Source organism: Accipiter gentilis, chromosome 7, assembly GCF_929443795.1.
Source record: "Accipiter gentilis chromosome 7, bAccGen1.1, whole genome shotgun sequence".
Lineage (NCBI taxonomy): Eukaryota > Metazoa > Chordata > Aves > Accipitriformes > Accipitridae > Astur > Astur gentilis.
In genome coordinates, this window is record NC_064886.1 from 34,136,989 (window position 1) to 34,153,836 (window position 16,848).

At 39.5% G+C, this 16,848-nt stretch overlaps 1 protein-coding gene across 2 annotated transcripts in view; it reads left to right on the forward strand.

Moving 5' to 3' along the window:
- The first annotated feature begins 99 nt into the window (after positions 1-99).
- DYNC1LI2 (dynein cytoplasmic 1 light intermediate chain 2) overlaps positions 100-16,848 on the forward strand; it is a 28,495-nt gene continuing 11,746 nt past the window's right edge. The window contains exons 1-8 of one of the 2 annotated variants that reach the window (XM_049805203.1): positions 100-258; positions 1,191-1,264; positions 1,703-1,819; positions 8,124-8,354; positions 14,832-14,998; positions 15,340-15,433; positions 15,999-16,134; positions 16,474-16,585. In XM_049805203.1, the coding sequence (XP_049661160.1) occupies positions 164-258; positions 1,191-1,264; positions 1,703-1,819; positions 8,124-8,354; positions 14,832-14,998; positions 15,340-15,433; positions 15,999-16,134; positions 16,474-16,585 (1,026 nt within the window). In that variant the 5' untranslated portion in view covers positions 100-163. The remainder of the gene's footprint in view (positions 259-1,190; positions 1,265-1,702; positions 1,820-8,123; positions 8,355-14,831; positions 14,999-15,339; positions 15,434-15,998; positions 16,135-16,473; positions 16,586-16,848) is intronic. The other variant, XR_007506673.1, reaches the window with a different exon arrangement.

The following is a 16,848-nucleotide window of genomic DNA, read 5'->3' on the forward strand; positions in this document are numbered from 1 at the left end:
GCCGCGGCGGGGAGCGGCGGTGCGGCCGCCGGCGGCAGGGGCGGCGGCGAGCCGCGGCGGGGGGCCGGCGGCGCGGGGCGCCCGCGCGGGCGGGGGAGAGAGGGAGGAGCGGGGTCCTCGGCGGGCCCGGGTGAGGTCACTCTTTGTGGCTGCAGTTGGCAAGATGGCGCCGGTGCTGGTGGAGAAGAAGCTGCTGGGGCCGGACGGGCCCGGCGGCGCCGAGCTCCCCAGCGAGGAGGAGGAGGGGCAGAACCTGTGGTGAGTGAGTGAGTGAGGGGGGCGGCGGGGCGGGCGCCTGCCGGGCCGCGGCACCCCGCGGCTGCTCTCGGCCGTGCCGTGCCTCGCCTCTCTCGACGGGGGTCTCGCTGCTCCGCCGAGCCGCCTCAGCCCTCCCGCGGCGGGCGTGAGCCCCTGCCCCTGCCGGGCTGGAGCGGGGCAGGGCGGGGGCCCTCCCTGGGCCGGGGCGGCGGCGGCGGCGGTGGGCGCCGGCCGCGGGGCCGCGCTCGGGCCCCGCTGACGGGAGCGGCGGGTGGCGGCGCCGCGGCAGGCGGCTGCCCGCGGCGGGGGCCGGCCCGCCCGGCGGCCGGGGCGGTGAGGAATGCTGTCTTTCCCGGCTCTGAGAGGGATGGTGGGGTGCGTGAGGGGAGCCCCGCACCCGCACGAATGAGGCCGGCATCGCCGCGAGGGTGAGGGAGAGCGGGTCTGCGGAGCCCCAGAGATCCGGCTCTGTGGGATAGGCTCCGGGAGACTCCATCTCTTGTGCCGTCGCTTATCTCCGAGTAGCGCTTTTGAAAATACTGGTAAGGGCAGGAAGAAAATCGTGCATAAAATACAGTAATGGATTGTGGGAAGAGTTAGTCATCAGTTGAAAAGTAATGTTTTGCGGTAACGCGACCTCTTAAAAGAGAGAAAAACGTGAAATGTTACTGCACGTGTTTTAGAAATTATACAAGCTTTTCTCGAAAAGGTGGCATAGTTTTGGTCTTTTAAAACGGACTTAAAAGATTTAACTGCAGCATCATGTCTAGTTTGTAAATAGAATGAATGTAACCGGATTGGTCCGTGGAGATCTGCTGAGCTCATCAGTGCTGTCAAATGGGCAATGTGTGGGTTGCGTTTGTGTGTGCGCGTGCATACGTGTGCACAGACGTGTGCACGTCATTCCACCGAGAATGATGCTCTTTTTCTAGGTCCTCGATACTGAGTGAAGTTTCTACCCGGTCAAGATCTAAATTGCCAGCGGGCAAGAATATTCTTGTTTTTGGTAAGTAATATATGCAAGCAGTTGGGTGGTTGTTTTTTCTTCTGTAGAACCAAAGTGCGTTTAAAACCATGACGTGAACAAACAGATACAGTAGTCTGTTAAAATTAGGTTACGTAATATGATCTGTGGTATTACTGTCTTCAGGCTGATAGATTTACTTTCTTTTTGGTTTCTGCTGTTAGATTTAGAACATATTTAAACAAATGGAACGTAATAGAGAATAATTAAGTGCTTCGTTCTTATTGTCATGGTATAAGTTGTTGGATTTAGCTGGAATACTTGAAAGAAAACAACAAATAACTGTGGCCCAAAAATGTACAAGAATACTTCTGATTGCTTAAACGTGTTTTGAAAAATCTTTTCTATGAAGTTAAAGTTAATTCTGAAAGTGTCTTTTTTTTTTTTTTTTTTTTTTTTCCTGTAAAAACTTACTGGCAGGTGATGATGGTTCAGGGAAAACCACACTTATGGCTAAAATACAGGGAGCAGAGCATGGCAAGAAAGGAAGAGGGCTGGAATACTTGTATCTAAATATTCACGATGAAGACAGAGATGGTAAGTTCATTTCATATGTAATATCTTTACTGTAATTAAGTAGCTGGCATGCTTTTTTAATAACTGTGGTTTCATCAGTGTGTTTTGGGTTATACCCAGGTAGCTGCTTCCAGCATTGCTCTGTACGTTTTAGAAGCCATACCAATTTCTTAAAAGTGAAAGGCATTTTACATTCAGTGTACATTCTTCCTCTTGCCCTTCTTACAGCTTGACCTGTGTATGAGAAGAAAGTACACTTGAACAGCTCTCAGGATCCATTTACTTTTAGGGTAGATATATTTGCTGATGTTGACTTAGTAGCAGATAAATTGTCATTTGGTATGACTACTTGATAACTATAGAAGGTAAGTGATACATTAATGAGAATTTAATTCTTAGTATGGATTTCTGAGTGTGGGTATTTTCTTGTGGGGGCTGTGTGCAGAATTTTGGATAACTAAGTGAGACATTTTAGTAGAGTTGAATGAGTGAAGAACAGAACTTTAAATCAGAATTAGTATTTCCTTTTCTCAAATTGGAGCTTTTCTCTTTTCCCTATTGTCTTTCTCCTTGTTGCTGTTGATGATTGCTTTACTATATGGAAAGAGGATGACAACAAGAGACCACTTAAAAGCAGATCTCATGATCAGAATACTCCTGGTTTTAGGAAGGTTAGGGACAGGGGGAGATGGGGAGTGAGTTCATCGTCCTTGCTTCTAAATCTGCCTCTGCCTGTCTCATTGTGGGCAAACTACTGGACGTCTTTGTGTTAGTTTCCATCTTCAAAAATGGGGAATTTCAGTCTTCCTATTCTTGACGTCTTTCTGAGTTTTCAGTTGGGAAGAGGGAAGCAATGGTGGTGGTTCTTCCATGTTCCTGAAAACACATGAACTAGGAAGATCCTGTAATGGTATTTTGAAAATGGAAATGGAAATGTACTGATGGCTTGCATGAGTGATTAAGTACCGTATGTGACTGGTTGTTATGGAGATTGGTCTTGCGCTCACATGGTTGTAAACTGTCTCTGGATACTAAGTTAGGCACAATGAAATCATGAGTACACTGACTGTGTCTTCAGTGGCCACCTAATCTTGCAGTTCTAAAATAACTTTTGTCCTGTAATTTTAAGTGCTGAGCCATTCTCGGCTTCTTGAGGTTCTTGGTGTGCTTTCTCACCATGCACAGTCTTCTTCAGTACTGCATAAATACTTCAAGGGAAAAAAACCTCTATGATTAGGAGTGTTAAGACAGCCTATGACATCAGGCTTCTTGCAACATCAAAGGAGATGGTATTATAAGCAGGAAAATGTTTGGTGTGCTATTTTTCCTGGTGCTGACTATCAAACCTCAAGTATGTCCCTACTTTGGAAATATTTTGGGGCTATTCCTGAGTATCTGGAAGGGATAAGTATTTGAGGTGGTTACAAGAAGCCTGTCATAAGAACTCAGGCAGCACTAGCAGGAAGAAAAGAGACCTTTTTGACTACCAGACGCAGCTGGAGAATTCAGGTCTTCATGCATCCCTTTAATGGATGTGTTAGGATCTAATAATACATGCCTTTTTTCCTTTCTGTCTCATTAGTGTCATCAGCAAGCAAAATAAATAGCAAAGTGGGTCAGGACCTCCCAGCAGGCAAAGATAACACTCCTCTCTCTCTAGGACAGGTTTGGGTTTGTTTTTTTAAACTCTTTGCATGCTTTGTATGTACGTATGCTCAGACACAGATTTGGGAACAAAGCCTTTATAACTGACCCACAATTCTTGGAAGCCATAAAAAAACTTGAGATGGGCATTCAGGAGCTTACTATCACATATTCATTTTCGAGGGTATCTGCTTTTTATTATACTACCACCTATTCAAGTCCAGCAAACCACAAGGATTTCCAGGGGTGTCAAATCAACACTGGTAACTGAAACTCTGTAGTGGAGTGAGATCTTTTCAACTTCTTTTCCAGGTGTGAGAAGATTTATTTGCCATCTTTGCCTTTTTCTTCTTTATTTCAGAAGAGTTTATTCTGTCCAGGAGAAATATTTTGGTCATAGTGCTGAGTCATTATCTACGTCCCACCTCCCTTTGGAAATCTTAAGGAAAATCTTCTGTGTTGCTTCTTATCACCCCCATCCCCCTCCAAGGGATATTTGAATCTGGCTCCTCCTACATTTGAAGTAGAATTATTCTAGGTTGCTAGGTGCATATTTTAGTTTACAGTTACTTTTGTCTTTTCCTCAAAAGATCAGATCAGTGATTAAATTGTGGTTTGTGTGGAGTTTTTTTTTGTTTTTTTTTTTTTTTTTTGTAGCGAAGTAAAACAAATGTATAGAAAGCATCTGAAGGATCCCTGTAGCTAATACAGGTGCCCACTAACTTTTTGGTTTTCACTGTCATCTGCTTGTTTCTTGGCAGTGGCTGGTACCTAGGTTGGATGGCAAGATACACATCACCACTGCCTTGGTAGTTAGCTGGTTCAGTTCTGTTAGATGTTAGTTGTTCAATTTAACATGCAGTACTTTGGTCCCTAAGTCTCAGGATAACTTAGAATAAGTTTGCTACTGAATCTCTACCTGAAAAATCTCCTTCCTAGGGTACTACCCCAAATTCTGCCTAGGGTAAGGCATTTGTTCAAGAAGAGGTTTGGGAATGCCTGAGAAGCAATCCTGAAAGAAAGGATTCTCCTAGATCATTAGCCCCAGGTACCATATCCTTGGAGCATATGGCTGCTTCTGCATACATGACACCATAGTTCATCTGGATAAAAGCACACAGCACTAGCTGTAAAGTTAACTCAGAATATTAAATGACCTTGGAGCTCAGGCCCAAGAGTCCTCTGTTAGTGGAATTTCTCAGGTAGTGTGGCCAGTTTTAATTTTTTGCCTTTCTTTGTGATGAGCAGATGTTTTGTGTCTATACTGGTTAGTCTGCTTTGAAGAGCTGAGAATCTTAATTCATAGGAGGTAGAAGAGAGGCTCTGCATAATTTTCTTAGAGGATATGTGTTTTTAGAGTAGCTTTCAGAGTCTCTTGCAGTGATGGGGCAGAGTTAAAGCGAGGATGTCCAGCAAGACAAACTACATCGACTGGTTTAGTAGCGGTACTGTATGGTTTAGCTGGCAATTACAAACATCACAGAGAACTTTCAGTTGAATGGCCTGAGACTACAAATGCAATACAGTTGTCCTGACTGTGCCAAATGTGTCAGTGAAGTAGAGCCATTCCGTTGTTGCGTTCTCACTTGTAACAAAATCACGTAGTCTTGGTTTTTTGCCTCTGGTTTGGACTGGCCTCAGTCATGTCATATATGCATATTCCAGTTGAACTGGTTGTTCCAGATTGAGCCAAGTGCTGCTGGTACACTGGTTTCTAATGGGAAAATTGTCTTTTTGTCCACATCTTTGAAGTAGTTCTCTTGACAATTATTTTTGCCTGTTTTGCCTCTCTTCAGAGCTTGGACAAGGGATATCTAATTACCACTGATACCTTCTGAATAAATGCAGGAGATGTAGTTGCAGTTCACAGAATCAACCATCTGCAGTAAAATTCATCAAAGCTGGAAAATCTTTGTCCTGGCTAAAGGGATAATGAAGTATTGACAGGATTTAGAAATCTAGTTTTAGCAGCTATTGTAATAGTCTTTAATATGTAGCACCTGCTTTTCCAACAGGATCTGGTAATTGTTTGCTCTGTTTTGGTGTCTGATGTCATAACCATTATGAAAGGCCCAGTTAACATTCACATCATATGACTAACTAGGAGCTTGATGTGGTGCTGACAAAGTTGAATTTGCCATCAAGTCTTTGCCAAATTGTGAACAACCCCTACTGTGTTTATAAGTGTTTTATATTTGAAGCAAATGTAAATCACAAGCCATACCTCTTTACTGTAAGGAAGGAGCAAAACCTTTCATTTTCATACGATGTTCTCTTTTTTTTTCCTTTTTTTTTTTTTTTGAGTACATTTTAATGTGAGCGCTAGGCTTCCAGTCTCCCTAGCAGATTGATTTCATTTGAGTGATAGTTCCAACTGCATTCTAGTTCCAACTCTATTCTAGTTCTAGTCCGTATTCTGGATGTTAAGCAGAAACGAAATCCTTAAGTAGGACAAAGGTGTTTAGCAAACAAAACCTGTGTAACCTTTAGATACTGGCTTAAAAAAGTGACTTAGAAGCAGTGAATTAGGGTATTTATTAATTTCTATTACTTGCTAAGGTATGAAAGTCTTTTCTGCAATCAAAGCACCACAGGAGAAGCTATGAAAGTGCTGATAAGTGTTGCAAACTTTCATAGACTATAGGTAGACTTAAGTTAGGTTTTTAAAACTTCCATATTTGCTTCAAGGAGACAGTTGTGCATAGACGTAGTTAATGTCTATTAATAACCTTTAACTCACAGAAAGCTCACAGGGTTTTTATTCACTGGTAGATTTCTGCTTTTGGGAATATACAAAGGATGCTTCTGGAATGCAGAGGATAACAGAGTCCTGCATAGATGTTTCATTTACTGTTGTGTAATACTAAATGTGTTCACTTTATATCTTGGCTTCCTTTCTGTTTTTCTAAACTTTTACCAGACTTTCCCTGTCCTTAGAGGTCTGTCGACAGCTTTAGATTTATATGTTTAGTGTTGTGAGAATCCTGTGTGATATCAAGACAATTTCCTGGAAAGGGGGGGGAGAGGAGGAAAACAATTGATGAATATGCAAAGCTGCATTTCTTATGTACACAGCAATTATCATAACTGTTTACTGCAAAGGGTAGATCTGAGATGCACAGTTGGAAGTAAGATCTTTAAGTTAAAAGCATAACTGTTGGCCTATTTGTGTGAAGACTGATGTTTGAATGTCTTATGACATCCTAACAGTACTTAAGTAGGAGCATAACAAATGCTAAATGAAGACTGCCCACGTATAGCATCTTGATGTAATCTGACTGTAACTTGGCTGTTCAGTAATTTTATCCAAGACCTGATTGGGGGGTAGTATGTATATCTCTGTACTCTTTTCTCCTTCCAACTTCCTTAGTCAAGTTTCTGCCTTTTCCTAGAGCCAGTGTTTTTGATCCTTCTGGGTTCTTTCCTAAAGTTATGATAACCACAGCAACTGGATTTATTTTGTGAGGTTAAAAGATTTGGAGCGCAGGGCAGGGAAAATACAGCGAGGCAGAGTAATTACGAAGCTCAGTAGCTGTTTTGAAAATCTGGGCTCCGCAGTGATTGTTCTGCTGATCCGTGTATTTCAGAATTCACGTTATCTTGTATGGAATACTCGTGGAGACCCGCTGTTCCCCTCTGGACGGCTGTAGTAGTAGAATAGGGAATACTTTGGAAGAGGTACTAGGAAGAGTCTAGAAGATAGAAACAAATGGAGTTGTTCCTTTTCAGGAGGAAGTTCTGAGGATAATGTAATTATTTTCTTTTTTTTTTCTTTTTTCTTTCTTTTTATTTTAATTTAGACAGATTTTTTTTGTTCAGAGTACCTGATACATGATTCCTGAATGATGCTCCATTTTCAGTTTCTTCTATTCTTGCCAAAGTTCATGTTTGGGCTAAAACTCCTCCTGCCAGCTGTCTGTCCCAGCTGATTCCCCCTCCCCTTGCATTTCAACAAAAAATGTCCAGTCACTATCAAAACACTGGGAGGGGGTAGGAAACACAAGAACTAAAATTCCAAATTGTTTGTCCAGTACTCATTCTGTAAGGAGCCTGCAAGTAGGAGCCAATGTTAAGACAGTGTGAATTAAGAGCAGGTAGCACAACTTTAAAATTTGGTAGGTTGTAAGTTTATTCTGTGTTTGCTCCTCCTACCTCTGTGCTAGAAACATAAGCTGCTTATTGCTTGTATCTTGTTTGCAGCTTATTTCTGTTGTGAGATTTCTTTAGTATGTTAAGCCAGCTTATGTGTTTGAGGGACACCTGAGGCTTCCCTGCTGGACTGAGCTATAACCACCCCCTTTTGAACTTGGAGTTACATATGTGTCACATGTATTCTGGTTTTACTTGGAATACACATATTTCAAATTCAGGAATGTTGTGTAGTATCTAAAAACTGTTGCATCAGCTGCCCATGGTAAAAGCCAAAGAACAGATTTTTTTTTTTTTTTTTTTTTTTAAATGAAAAGATTCTGAATGAATTAAAAAATCCTATTAAATGAAAACATCTAACGAATAATGTAGGCATTTACACATGTACCTGTCTTAAAAATAAACAGGCAAGATCTGCTGGTAGCTGGGCTTTGGTCTTCCATCTAACACTAATGTACTCATCTGTTTGCTTGTAGTCAGCAAAGCAAAAAGTTGGCATCTCGTGATTTACAACTGTACCTTTTCCTTTCAGATCATACTCGCTGTAACGTTTGGATTCTGGATGGAGACTTATACCATAAAGGGCTATTGAAGTTCGCAGTTTCTGCAGAATCCCTGCAAGACACCATTGTAGTCTTTGTTGCAGATATGTCTAGACCTTGGACTGTTATGGAATCTTTACAGAAATGGGCCAGTGTCTTGCAAGAACATATTGATAAGATGAAAATTCCTCCAGAAGAGATGAGAGACATGGAACAGAAGTGTAAGTCTTTGTGCATCCGTACATTCTTGTCCATTTTTTCCTTTCTTTTTCTTTTTTTTTTTTTTTTTTTTTTAACTAGCTCTTGCAACTTTCTTTTGTAATGATAAATCTCTTCAGATTAGTGTTTTGAGAATGGGTTGGATAAGAATTTCTTTGAAGTTGTGATTACAACTCTCATTCAAATAGACTCTGGTAGGTTTTAAAATGACTCTTCCAGTTTCGCTGTGCTAACAAAACATCAGGTGAATTAATGGTCTAAATCCCTTGCAGTAATGAGATTTTGACAATTTGATTTCTAAAAAGGCCAATTTTAAAAAAACAAACCTCCATACAGAATCACATTTTTAAAAATAGGACAAAATTCAGTAGCGAAGTGAGCTGTCTGCTTTCCTGTGGTATCTAAGCCAGGTCCCATTCCCATACTGTGTTTGTCTTCCAGTAGGTCTCTTTGCCCTTGTTTTTCACAAGGTTCAGACTGTGATCCTGGTACATCTAATTGTCTCTCATTAAAGCCATTCGTACCCTGTGACTTTAGGAATGTTGTATAAATTAACTTTATTTTCTGGCATATCTGTGGCAGGAAAGAATCTGGCACTGGCAAACAGTCATTGCTGCAGTATTGTTTCCTGCAGCTTCTTTTCTTTCCTAAAATAGTTGTGAATGTTTCTGGAGAGTTTTTTCTGTTTTCATATTGAATTACTCCAAAATAAATTTCTTCAGTGGAAACATGGATTCTGTTTCAGCTGAAGTATAGATTCACACTGACCCTTGCTGGTTGCTGCTTTTGTTCAGGGCTGGTGGCTAGCTGTACTGTATTAAGCCTTGCAAATACTGTCTAGTAGCTTCCTTAGATTACACTGCTCCCTGAAGCGAACCTCTTTGGCTTGTGAGCATTCAGATGTATTTTGATAGCCGATATCCTTTCTGAATGTTAAATACTACTTTCCCAAAAGGCTAGTGCCTACAGCATACTAGCTAGAGTTTAAACTTAGTGATTGAAACCACCTGGGTTTGATCACCAGGTTATATTAAAAAAAAAAAAAAAAAGGTAAAAATCTGTGAATTTTCAAGGGAAAAAGCTGTTGGTTTGTGTTTTTTTTTTTAATGTGTGAGAGATTTTTGGGGAATGGGAGATGGAAAGGCAGTTCTAGTCTCAGAATACGGCAGCTAACCCGATTTGCACTTTTCTGAGATGCACGAAATCTTACGGCAATCCAAATAAATGTGGAGTTTGTGCACCTAAATTTTACTTTTGAAGAGAAATGTTTTCAGCCTTCACTAAGAGTGTACTGTGTGGAGCCAGTTACAGCTATGGCAAAACTTTAGCAATGTGTTTGGGGAACTTAGAAGACATTCGAGTAGTATTGTCTTAGAGATTTCTAAATTAAAGTATTGTAGAAATTCCTAGTTTGTCTTGCGCTTTAATAGAATCGAGGGAAGAGGAGAACTCGAGATCTGCTTGATTCACACGCTTGCAGGACTCTGCTGCCATCCTATGGCTGAGCGGTGAACTTCAGTCCAATATCAGCATGCAGGTGAAATCGAGGCCTTAATGTTTCTGCTCTGAAGCTTCCATCTCACTCCTTTTCTTAGTCACTGTGTAGGACACTTGTGTCATCTCAAATACTTGTCTTCTGAGTTCTTGCAGACTGTCCCTAAGGCCAGATGTGTGCTCAAAACTTTGGCCACCATATTTTGTAATTCTCTTAATAGCAAATTGTGCTAAAAGAAATTCCTGTTGTAACTGTGGCTATATTAGCGTAACTGCTTAGACAATTTAGAGCACACATGCCTGAAGAACGCCTTGGGACTACAGCCCATCAATAAAGCTACACCAGCAAAGTTTTCCGTACTAAAATCCTGCTGCATATGCTTCTTGAGATAAGCTGACACTTAGAAAATGGAGAATCACTGTGTTGCAATAGCCTGCATATGTAAAAACTGCACTAATAAAGTGCACATGTGAAGCAGGCAGTCAAAACCTAAAAACAGGGTGCAGAGTGAAGAGATGTCTTAAACTAATTCCAGTAAAGCCCCACTGCAGCATAATGCTACATGGATGTGTATGTTTCTTGACTTAACCTTAAAGAACCATTTTCCCTTACACTTGCTTCTAGATATAAGCTGGGGCCTGTGGACCAAGCTAAATGTCCACGGTACTTTCCCTAGCTATTGCGCTCAGTACCAGTAACCAGTAGTTCTTGTTGACCATGGGGAAACATTTTCTAGTGTTACCCCATTAGCATCCACTTAAAGTGCTGCTAGGTTGTTCTTTCTCCCTTACCAAGATCTTATTACTGGTTTCCAGAAATCCTTTTGTTGGGTCATCATTCTCAGTGGAATTGAGCTTTGGGCTGCTTGTCTTTTGCTTTCAAGGTTTTCACAGCCTTTCTTCACCCAGCCTTTTTGTGTTGTGTTTGCAATTTGAGATACTGACTATTGGCTTAACTGGGTGGATGACGCTTGGCTCCATCTGGTATATGAGAAGCTTTCCTTTTGTGTTCAAGAGCTTCCAGAGTGGGAGGCAGGACACACACATACGGAAGCAACAGGCTGCCTTGAAAGAAATGGAATTATTCAGAGTATACCAAGAGCATTGTTTGTTTGCATTCACTCCTGTCACTGAGCTGCTCTGGTAGTTCCTTGTGAAAAGCTTGGCTAGCGTGGATTCAGATAAATAATGTCAGTTCAAATGTTCTCATTTAATTCAGGCTCAATTATGATAAATCATTGTTTAAATAACACACATTTGAATAATTATTTCAGGGAAGATCTAAAATTTGCCTCCCTGTTTATGACAACAAAGCAGAGAAGAGGACTGTCAAGAATCAAGAAATGCAGAAAGGAAGTATACTGGTAAAATGGCTATTATGTTAATGTCCTCTGGAGCATTTGAAGCTAAAGACTTGAAACAAAATTACTTAATTTTCAGAAAAATATGTTGTGTCCCATTCAAGCTGAATTAGTGTCAGGTTCTCTGCCTTTTTTTTTTTTTCTTGGTCTGACACATAGCTGAAAGAATTCTTATACTAAAAGATAAAAGAAACTTACTTTGCCCAGATACCTTTTGTCTAGGAATTCTTTTTGCAAGACTAAAATTTATGATCAGTACAGATAGTGCACAAAAAAGCTAAAAGCTGCATGAATTGTGAAGCTTAACAGAGTGTAGATATGGAACGATTGTCTCAGAAAAATTTTCTGCATTTTTCTTGTTCTGCTGTTCAGTGCTTTTGTGATCTATCTAGTTAAGTAAGTTGTAGTGTTTGCCTGCCATTTCTGTATTGCATTTAAACAGTACTCCAAGACTGAGGATTTTATTGTTACTAGAACAATCAAACCTAAGAATAATTGTGGATTGCTTTCTTGGTGGTACTTAAGTCAATTGCTCCTGTGACATGAATGATGCATTTGCTCTTGTTATAGTTAGCTTTTAGTAGCGTGTGGGCCTTACTGATAGGTAGCAGAATATTACAGATTTGTCAGATGAACAGTTGTTTTTCTGGCTTCCTATTGTATGTGCATCTTCTTATCTGTACTTCCTATTCAAAATATATCTAAACCAAAGTAATTTCCCCCACTTCTTAATAAAGAAAACAGTTATTTCCAATATCCTATAGAGTGTGATTCCTGAATATGAATTATGTGGAGGAGAAAATATTCATAGCTCACTAGAAAAATAGAAAAAAGAAAACATTTATACAAGCTGTTGGGCGCATGATGAACTTTATGTCTGTTAAAAGTTTGAGAGTAGAAGTCAAGTGAGAAATAGATATGGGAGGTAAGGAAAAAGTATTAGATTGCTGTGTCACAAAGAAACGCTTTAACTGAAGCGAGCTTTATTAGCTGCTTAGATTGCAGTTTGTTTATAAAAGGTAGCCTGACAGCACTTGTGATACAGGTTTACTTGGATTTAACAAGACTAAATTTTGAATAGGAGTGGGGGTTGAATGAGGATCTCTAAGAAGTGTTTAAGAGCCTATTGCTAACAGGCACTTAAACCAAGTCAGAAACAAGTGAATCTGCATTCAAGCTACAGTAGTTAGAGGTTCTTAGTATAGTTTTTACCTTCTTTTAACTCTAGTAGTTACTTGTTGAGCAGATGCCCTTGTTAACTAAAGCACTGTGTTTTCTTAGTCTCTAGTCAGGGATTAATGCTAGACCATATGCATTATTAACAGTCCACAACAAGAGCTCATCTCCACAGTGAAGTTTTTTTCTCCCTCTGTGCATGGATCGACCAGAGTGATATATGGCCTTGTTGATCGCTGGGCTGTGATGCATGGTGTTTGCTACTGCTTACTCTTGTGGAGAGGGAAGAGTTGGGAATCTCAGCTCCCTAGATTATGGTCGTCATTCCCATTCAGCAGAAATTAATGAGGATGTGCCATCAAATTTCTGAAGTTTCAATGTTGCATTTGCTATTATTTGTATTAGTAAAATTCTTGGGGTATCTTGAATAATGGTTTGTATCATGTTGTCTTCTGTTTTCAAGAGAGGCTTTTCTTTCCCAAATTTGAGGGGTTTTATACTAATAGATACATCGGTAAAGAAAAGATGTTTCTGCTTTGATATGAACAAAACCTAGGAAACTAATATTGTCTGATTATAATGCTGTAGTAAATTGAGAGCAGTACTGTCAAATATTCTTTTACATCTGATTAAGTCAGAGAGGCTTATCTGAATGATTGTAGTGGATGTAAATGGTATTGTCTTACCTGCTGTAATAAAACTGTCTTCAGTAGGGTTTTTCCTATCCTGAGCTAGGAGTCTGAGTAATGAAATAAGTACTTTTTTAAACCCTTTTCTAGTTACATGCTCTGGAATTAATTTGCTTTCTATGAGATAGTCAGTAAACATATTTCATGTGCTGAATGTATAATGAAATTTTGATTGCCAGTTGCTGAACAGGAAACAGTATTAGAGGAAAGCATGTCTTTGAAAGCATTGTTGTTTCCTCTCCTCCAGAAGGCACTGTGTCCCCAAGTTGAAAAACAACTGCGTTCAGATTTTTTTTTTATTTCCTTGGACTTTGGGATATATTGAATTGGTGATTGAAAGTCTTACAGTCTATATTTAATGTGGGGTGTTTTTTTAGATTTTCTCTGGACTAGAGCTCTGTTTTCTGCAATAATCACACCATTTTATATTTCAAATAAAAATTGTAGCTTGTGCAGCTTGAACAGATGTATTTTTCTGATTTGTTCTTCCTTCCACATGCCCATTCTATTGCAGGAATGGTCCCTATTTTGAAAAGGTACAGTGACTTCATTTTGCAAGATATGTATTACAAACTTTTCTGAGGTTTTACCACTTCCTAAACCTCAGAAGTATCAGATGGCCTGCAGTACAGTTGCAGTTCTTTCCCTGTCACATGGATGGATGTGCTGAACAACACTCTCTTTGTGACTGTGCTGGAGACTGGGAGCTTTTTCAAATTTTCCTTATTGTATGTACAGTCAGCCTGCTCCTACCATTTCTAAAATAAAGATACCTTCATGGGAGCAAATCATGGAGCTTTTGCTTGCCTCTTTTCTGAGGGCTCCTCGTGGCTGAGCAAGGAGGCTTCGGGTGAGATTGTCATGTCAGGGAGAACCCTGGGCCTTCGGGAAGTGCTGTGTCTGGGAGCAGACACATCCAGTAGGCAGATTTATCTGGTCTGTGGCTTTCATCCTGAAGACAGACATGAAAGCTGTAACTTGCAGCCCAGTTTTGATAAAGCATGCATGGGATCACAGCGCGCTTCCAAAATGGTGTTAAAACCATTTTTTAGGCACTTCAGTATTTGATAGTATTTAATATTGTTGGAACACTCATCACTGCCATAAAATTAACACATTGAAAACACAGAAAGCATCTAGTTTAATCTGGACTCCATTGTCGTTTTCCAAAATATGTAACTGAGTCTCTTCAGATAACTTTTGGAAGCCCTTGACTCTGTATTTATGCAGTGTATTTTTTATATTTTGGGCACGGGACTTCTGCAACAGAAATGTAGAGTAATACAAACTTAAATTGAGTAATAGTTTATAAGAAAGAGCAGCTGTTTCAGCTTGGTGTTTTCCGTGTCCATTTACATTTTCACCATGCTTTCTTCCAAAACGAGGTACCAATTGCATTGAGTACAGGCTATATTACTAAACTACATTTACGTTTTCTGTGTCAACTCCCCTGTAATGAAATGCATTGAGGTGAGGAATGTGCATTTGTGCATACTATAGCCCTTGCAACTAGTTTTGAGTATTTGTAATGACTCCAAATTGCACTTGATTTAGCTTGCTGTAGGTTCTGGTGGAGGAGAATTGTTGTGTTTCAAGTGCCAATAAGGCTTAAACTTGCATTCTGTTCTCATGTAGTGCCTCACTATAAAAGGAAAAAAAAAAAAAAAGTTGAGATTTCTAGTTAGTTGTAGATTAATTTTGGTTTAAAAAGAAGAACTAGTTCCTTTGTTGTACCTTAAGAAGATCTCTCTCTTAATAGTTATAAAGGAGTTTCAAGAGTATGTAGAACCTGAAGAAGGCTACCAAGGATCACCGCAGAGAAGAGGCCCTTCTTGTGGCCAAGAGGATGAACATGTTTCTTTGCCACTTGGAGAAAATGTGCTGACTCACAACCTTGGTATTCCTGTGCTGGTAGTTTGTACAAAAGTGAGTTTTTAGTTCTGTTTGCTACTATGGAAAAGTTTAATTACTTTTCTTTTAGAAGGCATGCTTTATACAGACATGCAAAATGAATTCTGGATTAATAGTAAAGGGATTTATTTTAAAAGTAAGCTTCTGCCATCAGTGTCAATTTTTAATTTTGCAGAAGGGTAATAACCTTATCAATTATATGTTAATTACTTTATCTTTTGATTTATTGGTGGCATTTTAAAACCAAAGGCTCAAAGTAAATGTGATGTATGTGTAATATTAAGGAAGATGTTTTAAGATGTGCTGGGATTAAATAAGTGGGTTTTTCTGGTTTTGTTATTCTCCCTTTCTTCCAGTGCGATGCAGTGAGTGTACTAGAGAAGGAGCATGATTACAGAGAAGAACACTTCGACTTCATTCAGTCACACATTCGTAGATTCTGCTTACAGTGTATCCTTTTCTGCGCTGAAGAGATTTGCTGTAACCTGGAAGCAAGAAAACAGGTTTTAATGTTGAATTGCACACAAAATTAATCCCAGAAGTTGCACTTCAAGATTGCTTGGTATTTAGTTATTTACTATGTAGCATTTGTTGTATTGAAAATGTTGAGAGACATGTAACACTTTTCATAGTTTTTAAATTGTGCATGGGATTTGGAGCTTTTGCTCCTTTACAAAGGATTTGTCTTGCATTTTGTGAAGTGGTTTTTCTTTGTTTTCCTCTCAGAACTTGCAATTTCCATGTAAACCTCAGTTCTCAGCTGTCTCTTAAAGTCTTTTTCAGAGTTAAGTGCCTGGGAGGATAGGTAACTTTTGTGTATGTGAAAGAAAAGTATTGTGAATCTTCTCCTGTTACACCCCCTTTCTCTCCCTCAGTACTAAATGGCTATAGTTTTGCCTTGAACTACTTCTCAAAATTAGGTCCAGTAGATACATGTCCATTAGCTCCTGTTTTGAAATTCTTACTATAATTTAAAAACTGTATCTTACGTAATTTTCCTTAAATAAATAATCAGATGGGGCTGCCTTGATTTATACATCAGTTAAGGAGGAAAAGAACCTTGATCTGTTGTATAAGTACATTGTACATAAAACATACGGTTTTCAGTTTACCACACCTGCCTTAGTGGTAGAAAAAGATGCAGTTTTTATGTAAGTCAATTGAATAAGCAGCATGGTTTGAGATTGTTTTCTATTAAGCACTACACTTCATATAACATATATATAAAAATAACTTGAACGGTTTGTGTCGTTCAAAAGCTTAGTATGTGAGTCTTCTGAAATCCTGAATTAAAAAACCAACTTGGTGTATATTATGTGGGCTACTTCACTCAGAGTATACCATTCCAGTTTTTTAGTATCTTTGAAATTTAGCTGGGGATTAGGACTGACATATAATAAAATTGCCTTATTCAGGTAGAGGGTAGTAAATAAATGGTCCCTGTAGAAATGCTTTTTGTGACTGAAAAGGCAAAGTTTTCCTTTTTATAGACCTGCTGGTTGGGACAATGAGAAGAAAATTGCCATTTTACATGAAAACTTCACAACAGTGAAACCAGAAGATGCGTATGAGGACTTCATTGTAAAACCTCCTGTAAGAAAGGTAAAAAGGGGTAAACTCTTCCTTGCCTCCTGACAAATATGTGCAGTTTGCTCGAATGGCTACTAATAACTATTAATATTGAAGAACTCCAAATCTAAATGTAGGGGTTTTTTTTATCTAAATGTGTGAAACATCATGCTTTCATTTTCCGTTTTTTTAAAATACTATAAGCAAACACAGAAGTCATTCACATGAACCTTTTCGTATGTGTGGGGCAAACCCACTTTTTAAAAATGGAGAATACTGTTGTAGGACTTCAACAG